Consider the following 8,869-nt stretch of genomic DNA (forward strand, 5'->3'; position numbering starts at 1 on the left):
AAAAAAGGCGCACAGACAATTGCTGCATGGCATCTGCTCCAGGAGAAGTTCCCCTCTCTTTTTAACTTGATGCAACGTGTTGAGACCTGAGACCTAAAATGGCCATACAGATTGACAAGGAAAACAAAAACCAAGCAGAGTTTCTACAACCCACTGTCACTGCAATCTCTTTGGATAGTCTAAAGTCAGTGTAGCAGGAAGCAGCTTATCTGCATACTCCCAGTAGGGTCTGTCACAAGCAATTTCACGAGTTCATCATCACTGCCAATATTACACATCTTCCAGTCTGTCCTCCTCACCCAGAATTTTCCCAGGACGGACAAGAATAGTAGGCAGGCTGTGGTATCTAGGAACTCATTTATCCCCCCACTTTTAGGTGATGCACTCATCAGAATCTAATTCCTAACGTCCTTTGTATGAAAGAACCAAGAAGGGACTCCGGTCTCAGGCACCTAGAACAGCAGTAACATGGACCTCTCTGGTTCTCTCGGCAGAGTTTATCTGGGAGCTGACAGAGGCAAGAAGAGCCAGGGATTATGGTGACAGGAGGAAAAAAGTTCCCAATGCAGAGATTTTCACTGAGGTGTTATGAATCTCAGCATTACCCATCCATCCTTACATGCAGTTTCTAGGTGTTGCAAATACTGCCTTCACAGACAAGGCTTCAGAGATTTATCTGTGGGCTTGGAAGCATATCCCAAGATTTTCTAGGCAAAGAGTACACCTGGGATGCATCTTGCCCTTCAACCCTTTTCATTTTGAACTCAGTACACGACTAAAGAATAGATCTTAGTCAGGAACCAAACGAAAAAACCCTCAAATAGAACGAAAGCCAAAGTGAGCCCTTTTGGTTGAAGCCAAGTGAGATTTCTGTTCTCCAAAAAAGTGATTAGCTGTAACTCAATAATTATATTCAGCATTTGTGTACGCGAAAACATAATCCTTTATGAATGGTGTATTTTTCTTTAAGTGTTCCAATGGGTCGCACACAAGTCTTAATGAATCCAATGAATGATGTTATATTTGAACTCTGCCCTCAGCCATCTTCCAGTTCATCCTTTAGCATGATCAACTCCGCAAGAGCAAGAGGTCTATTGATTTTCATGTAATACAAGAAAATATTACATTTGCTTAATTGTTACACAGTGAGAGCATTGAACAAGAAATCAAGTCTCTATTTAATGCTGCAAGCAGCACAGAATTGCAGTGATCAATACAGTAGTTTGTCAAAGACGTTCTCTAAGGAGACTTGCCCATCTCTATATGGACAAGGAGTCACGTTGCCTGCATTTATTGAAAAACAGGTAAGCAAAGTCAGCAGTACACATTATCAGAAATCAAACAAGCTGCAGTGAGTGGAGGTGCAACTCCAATGAAACGCTGTATTTATAGTCTGGTAATTAAAAACCATTTTATCAGCCTTGTGTTGAGACCAAACCTTTACAGAAAAATATTGACAAGATCAGTAGCAATGAATGAGCAGTATTTGACTTTAAACTTATGAGCTGTAGTTATTTAACTTTGCCCATTACAGAGGAAATCAGTTCTAGCCATTCTAGCGAAATGCTAATAGCCAGTTTTATTATTAATGAAGCTTAATGTAACACCATCTCCTCTTCTGGGAAAGCTATTTATTTAACTTGTGTCAAGAATATTCCTTAGTACTAAATATACTCGTGTAAGTGCTTCTTTGATTAAAGTTTTATTTAGTGTCGCTTTTAGACAAGCAAGAACACTAACTTTTAGACAGCATGAAACAGTTTAATATTTGCAAACCATGCTCAACAATATTTAGGTTTCATTGTACATCATCTCACATGGCAGGCTTCACCTACAAAGAAAAGTCCTCTTGGCTTACAGCAGTCAACTGTCCCGAGGCACCAGTGTGTGCAAGCAGGCTACTGATTGTGCGAGTGCTGTGTACTCTTGCCACCAACAGCTGTGTCAGCTATAGGTGAAGCACACTGTGGGCACATACGCCAGTGGCAGCATTCTCCCCTGCAATGCATTTTGGAACCTGAGTGGCACATTTATGGATGCTGATGCTGCACTAAAGAAAATGCAGGTGTATGTAGGTGTTTGGGGTGCATTTTCCATACACTTTTCCTCTGCTTTGTCCCATCTCCAATTCGCATGACAATTTTTGAATGTCTAGTCCCATGTGTTTTCTTTCTCCACCATCACTAGGGATGCTGAATTGTTCTTTAATATGATCAAATCTGTTCTGCCTATGGACACATGGAAATTTTACATACAAGGTTAGATGAACAGCTTGTAGTCTAGACATTCAGACATGAGGTAATAATTTGGCCAAGTCTCAAAAAAAGCACATCACTACATTATGTGATTTTTTTTTTTTTTTTTTTTTTTTTTTTGTCTGTGCCCTATAGGCAACCATGAATTTTTTAACACGGAGAACAGAACAGTATTCAATAGAAAAGATTTTATTTGGGGTGAAACAAAGTGTAGCGCAATGTATACATTCATGAAAACAGACGGATCAAGTCAACTCATGAGTAATCAGCCAGAAAAGGCAACATAAGCATTTCACATCAGGATATGCGAAGTCCTGAAGAAGAAAGTTCAAGTGCTTGTAAGCACATAGGCTAGCCTTTGAGCTCTGGGAAGCTGTAATTTTCTTGCAGTTCTGTTGATGCTGAGAGGATGCTTGGGGGGCAGTAGTTATATCTATGTCATGGCATAGGTAGTGTGCAAGACTCTTTGTAGATGGCATTTTCCGTGGGTTAAAAAGGGGAGAGGGGTGCAATGTGCTGTATCTGATGGCTGCCCATTTCTTACAGCATCTTCCTCTACTTACTGTCCATTCATGGTCCTAGAGAGCCCCTTATTCAGCTGCTTCTTGTCCATGTCTGTGTATTTTAATACCCTAGGAATATGTCCTCCCTGGAGCATCTTTTTCATTTCCTCATTAGTGTTGGCCTTGCCACTAATGTTAAAGATGTGCCTCATATGACCAGCCTAGCCAAGAACACTGATAAAAGGAAAGATATGGAGCTTGTTATATTTATAATGGTAACATAAATGGAAAAGTAACCATAAAAACTTACTGAAAAAAAATTCCTGTGAACCACCATTCCTTGTGTTTTATGCACGTGGGACAGGATGCTATTTCAGAACTGGTCTGGGAGGGGGATGTTCCAGGAGAGGAAGTGTGTACTGGGATGGAAAGGAAAAAAAAAGTCACGTTTACCAACGCTGTCTTCTTCCTTGCTGCATTCTGTTCTTTGGGACTGGTTCTGCCTTTGGTTGGCCTGCATATGGAACACCTGGTCCAAAGCAGAGCAGGGCACAATGAGTTATGATCTGCCTTGGCAATCTCCCTCCTGCTTGTCCAAGGTATCAGTGTCCGCCTCATTGCTTTGGAGGTTCTGTCCTCAAGATCCTGCAGGATATCCACAGTCAGTGTCATGGCTCATTCCCTGCCAAAAAATGGTGTGAGGCTCTCAACAAAAAGGGGCACATCAATGAAGCAGCTCCCATTTTGTTGTTCCACATGTTAACCCTGTGGTAGAGCTGGCAGGGAGCCCACTTGAACTCGTTGCTATGCTCTGCCCTTGTAAATGACTCTTCCCGCAATTCTGGTGGAGCTGATACTGAATATCTGCATCTCCCCAACGGCTGAAGAGGACCAGCACTTCCTCCTTGCTCTAATCAGAAGGACAGGATTTCAGAGTGCATTCCTCTGTGGCAAGCCATACCTTTCCACTTACACAGGTGGCAGGACAAGGAAAGAGGTTTTCCCAAGACAGAAGGGAGATTAGGAGCAGTGTGAGAAGGGGAGTGGGCCACGATTTCCAGCTTGAATTTGGACAATAATTATACCCACACTGACAATAACCATGACCAGAACAGGTGGCATCACATGTTAGCTGCAGCAGTCTTCCTGCACTAACTGAGCCAAAGAATGTCCTTATTTGTTTGGTTTATAAGGACATGATCATTGTGTCACTAAGGGAGGTGGTATGTCTTAGCCAACACAAACCTAGGTTTTTGTTAGCCTTCAGGCATTACATAGGTAGATGAACACAAGGTTTTGTTGACAGAACTTTATTTCTATCCACAAAACACTCTTGTGTAAACCAAGCTTCATACCAGTGATTGTATTTTAAGTCTTTTGCACATTTATTTTCAATACAAAAGACATTACTTGCTGAACAATACATTAAAACAAAACCGTTCACAGCATACAAATGTCTCTTACACCTGTTAGACAGCTGTTATGCAACAAAGTGTCTCTGTTCATCCTCAAATAACTCTACTTGGACTGTATTATTTCCATCATTCAAATGACACACAAGACTTGAAAGATTCACATCTAGATCTCTGCTCTCCCTAAACTATTTGGATAGTTCAGAAACTTGCTATATAACTAGCTACACAGAGGTATAACCTAGATACCATCTTTAAGAACACCTTTCAATTATCTTCCCTCCTCCCAGGTGCAAACGAGCTTACCTTTGTTTTGTTTTTTAAAAGCACCTGAGATTCCCCTGACCAGCACAATGTCATTTATACCAAAATTAATGACTCTCTCCCCCGCAGCTCCCTTTCTTTACTGTATTGTTTTACCATACTTTTTCAGTGTCAATCTTTTTCTGAGCACTTTCTTGGCTTTTCTCTACTAGTAGTGATCACTACCTTTCCGGAAGAGTGACAATTCTGCCTCCAGCTTTGAGTGGCTGTAAGTGTTGCACATCCTTTCTGTGCAAGAGGTGAAAAGTGGCTTAGGCCACTAAGTTTACAAGTCCGTCATTACTAACACCAAAAAGTAATCCCAAACACTAAAAACAACCACGTCAAATAAATAAACCTCTCTTTTGGGGGCTGACTAGGAACATTTTGGCACTCAGACTCTTGATTAGTTTGGCTGGCTCCCACTAAACCATCTCTTCACCCAGTTTTGAATTTAAGTACTCTTTTAATCTCCCATCATCTAGGAATACTAACATCTAGGAATATTAATAATAGGTGAAAATATTTAGTTTTCTCTGTGTCCCATGACCTTAGAAGAATGACAGTTTTTTTCAGTGGTTACCAGTATCAATAATCTGTAAAGAAGAGTAGGGAACTGCATCTTTTAGACTGTTGGACATGTTAGGGATAAAACTAAATGTAACAAAAGAAACACAGACCCCTGAGTTCAAGGACCAAAAGACAAAGATGGAAGCAACTGCTAATTAGTTTTTAAAATGTGTTCAGAATGAGAGTGTTTAGATGCACACAGATGATATTCTGTTCATGTGGATTTTAATTTTGGGATGGGTGCTTAACTGAGCATTTCACCACATTTGTATAAAACAGGTTGGTATAATAATAGACTCTTTCAGACTGTGAGTAGCTGCAAGGATAATCACAATCTGAAAGAATCCACTGTATACATAGAATCCAAAATCCAAGTAATTTATAATTATGTGCAACATTTTTAGAGAATTTGCTTGCTTAAAGATATATTTCAATTATAATCATGGCCAAATGTATATCAACAAGAAAAAAAAACCATCAGTAGCTCATTCCCAATAATAAGTATTTCAGTCATTGATTGGACAGCTAACACCTCTGAGGACAGTAGAATCAATTCATTTTCCAAAGCTGTTGATTTCTTCATCTTCACTGACTCTAACATTCACTTCTTCCCTCTGCCCAAATAAGAAAATTGTAGCTGAACAAAGTACATTGAGAAAGTCTGAAAACAATGCACTGAAACCAGACTGTTGCTTTCTTCATATTTTAAACAAAGCAAACATTAAAAACAACAATAATAAAGCAATGTGAAAACCCACCAATGAGAAGCAACTGAATACATAATTTCAGTACAGGGCACCTTTATCTTCTTTATTTAGAAAATAGATAGTCACTGGGCCACAGCTTGTGTGAACAGTTTCTGTGACATTGGCAAAGAACCAGGAGATAATTCCATATAATAAGGTTGGGATACCTATGAGAAAGAAAAAGTTGTCAAACACTGCAAAGTTGTCAAGAAAATTCACACCAACACAGAGGCTATGAAGGGAAAAGCTAATACAGTTAGTGCCTTTTAAGACTTGGTTTAAATTCAAATGTAAAGAGTGGAAAGCAACAAAGTCAGAACAATGGTGAGCTGCTAGCACATGCATAGTCCTGGTGACTTCAACAGGACCGCCTGTAACCAGGTGTACTTCAGTACATTTCTGAACCTGGTTCTCCGAAAAGGTGAGCAGTTGTCTGAACGATGATCCTTATAACAGGTGCTTTAAAAAAAAAAAAAAAGTTATAGGAGGTATTTGTCTTGTATCAGAAGGGCCAGAGAAGTGGAGATTATGTAATTACTAATTAAGAGGTTTCTACCTGGAGAAATGTGGGCAATGGAGTCCTCCGAGGCTCTGTTCTGGGACCAGTACTGTTCAATATCTTCATCAGCAATTTGGACAAGAGAGTAGAAAGCACCCTGTCCAAGTCTGCAGATGACACCAAACTGTGGGGGGGGAGGTGAACAAACTAGAGGGCAGGGAGCAAATCCAGGTGGGATTTGGACAGGCTGGGGAAGTGGGTGGAACAGAATAGGATGCAGTTTAACAAAGATCGTGTCATGTGTTGCACCTAGGGAGGAAGAATCATCCACACCCCTACAGGCTGGGAGGTACCACTCTAATAAGACCAACTGCAGAAACGTACCTCACAGTTGTAGTCGACTCCAAAATGAACATGAGTCACCAGTGTGACGAGGTAAAAAGTAAAGCTAACTGCTCTCTTTCTTGCATAAGTAGGTACATAGGTCTAGGGAAGTGATACTTCCCCTCTATACAGCATTGGTCAGGCTGCAGCTAGAGTACTGCATCCAGGTTTGGGTGCTGCACTTCAGGAGAGATGTGGATAACCTGGAAAGGGTTCAGAGGAAGGCCACCCATCTGGTTAAACGCCTACAGAAAAAACCCTATGAGGACCGATTGAGGGACCTGAATCTCTTCAGTCTCTGCAACAGAAGGCTAAGAGGTGATCTTGTGGCCGCCTAACAAACTCACTGGGGGGGACAGCAGGAAACAGGGGATACTCTGTTTGGTGCCTGTCGGGGTAACTAGAAACAATGGCCATAAACTGAAGGAGAGCAAATTCAGACTGGACATCAGGAAAAAATTCTTTACAGTGAGGGTTGCCAAAATACGGAATGGGCTCCAAGGGAGGAGGCGCTGTCCCCTTCCTTGGAGGTAGTTAAGAGGAAATTGGACAGACACCTGCCTGGGGTCATCTGACCCCAGTACTCTTTCCTGCCCAGGGCAGAAGGTCGGACGTGATGATCTAATAGGGTCCCTTCCGACCCTAAAATGTATGAAATCTATAAAAAATGAGGGCCTATATAGGAGATTTAACATTGTGCAAACAGAAATAAGGCTATGTCTTAAAGGACACAGCAGCAGCAGGAAGATATCGATATCGATAGATGCTGTCTCAATAGACAGGTCAGGATCAGAGGTGCCACCTGGTTTAAACCAAAAATTACCTCCTTGCAAATCTTACTAAGTGGGAAGTCATTGTTGTGGTCTAAATCAAACAATTAAGTGTCAAAGTCCAAGTCCCAGCAATCTGCGTTAACACAAAAGACCTGTAACCTTCATTATAACTGCTATTAACCACCCATGAACAGTCCTACCTGCGCAGTACACTAAGATTATCCCACACATTATCAGACTTGTCCCAGACCTGACCAAGAACTCCTTGCACTGAAGTCTAGCTTCACCCCAACCACACAGCCCATCCAGCAAGAGAGCGCGTTGCCTCTTGCAGAACTCCTGGACCCTCCCGGCTGCCCCACCGCTCTCCCCTGGCAGCTACGCTGCGGCTTTAAAGGGTTTCCCAACTGTGCTTGTGAACAAATGCGTGGGGGTTTCCACACCCCCCGGCACTGGCCCATGATTACTGCCACTGTTACCACTGCCACTATTACTACTGTCACTACTGCTGTGACTGCCACTGTCACGATTACTGCCACTACTGTCACTACTGCTGACTGCCACTGTCATGATTACTGCCGCTACTACTACTTGCACTGTTACTGCCACTATTGCAGTTATTACTGTCACTATCACAATTACTGTATTACTAGTCCTTACTATTACTGCCACTACTGTCACTATTATTACTACCACTATTATTACTGCCAGCACTGTCACTATTATTATCGTCATGATTACTGCCACTAGTCACTATTATTACAGCCACTATTCCTTCTGTCACTACTGCCACCATTACTGTTTATTACTGCCACCATTATTACTACCACTATTATCACTGTGGGCACTGCTACTGTCACGATTACTGCCACTAGTCACTATTATTACAGCCACTATTACTATTATCAGTATTGCTGCCACTATTAGCCCTGTCTCCATTATTACTGCCATTGTTATGATCCCCACTGGCATCATGATTGCCACTGCCACCAGGGCCACTGTCACGATCCGCTATGACTACTGCCACTATCCCTGTTACCACAACTGCTGTCACTATGACAACTACCACGAGTATTGCTGCCACTACTGCCCCCGCCCCCGTCACCGCTGTTACTGCCCCCCCCGCGCCTGCTGCCGGCTCCCGCCCCGGCCGGAGGAGGGGAGGGGAGGGCGGGCCCGGCCCTCACCGGCGTTGATGAGCTTGATGGCGGCGAAGGCGGCGTCAAGGCGGGCCAGGGGCAGCGGCGGCCCGCGGGAGCAGTGGTACTTGACGAAGGGGAAGCAGCCGGTGCGCAGCACGCGGTAGTTGGTGCCGCGCACGGCCCAGTTGAAGTGGGAGCGGCCGAACTGGTCGTTGCGCACGGCGCTGTACTTGACGCAGAACGAGGTCCAGGGCGGCAGGCCGCGCTGTGCCAGGTGCTGGC

At 43.0% G+C, this 8,869-nt stretch overlaps 1 protein-coding gene across 1 annotated transcript in view; it reads right to left on the bottom strand.

Moving 5' to 3' along the window:
* Positions 1-1,356: 1,356 nt before the first annotated feature.
* Positions 1,357-8,869, bottom strand: part of CUNH15orf61 (chromosome unknown C15orf61 homolog) — a 9,123-nt gene continuing 1,610 nt past the window's right edge. The window contains exons 2-5 of the mRNA XM_019503806.1: positions 8,633-8,864; positions 5,802-5,956; positions 3,212-5,657; positions 1,357-2,992 (exon numbers count right to left, since the gene is read on the bottom strand). Coding sequence (XP_019359351.1) covers positions 5,829-5,956; positions 8,633-8,864 — 360 coding nt within the window. The 3' untranslated portion in view covers positions 1,357-2,992; positions 3,212-5,657; positions 5,802-5,828. The remainder of the gene's footprint in view (positions 2,993-3,211; positions 5,658-5,801; positions 5,957-8,632; positions 8,865-8,869) is intronic.

The sequence above is a fragment of the Gavialis gangeticus genome, unplaced genomic scaffold (genome assembly GCF_001723915.1).
Source record: "Gavialis gangeticus isolate Ggan-Ray unplaced genomic scaffold, GavGan_comp1, whole genome shotgun sequence".
Classification (NCBI taxonomy): domain Eukaryota; kingdom Metazoa; phylum Chordata; order Crocodylia; family Gavialidae; genus Gavialis; species Gavialis gangeticus.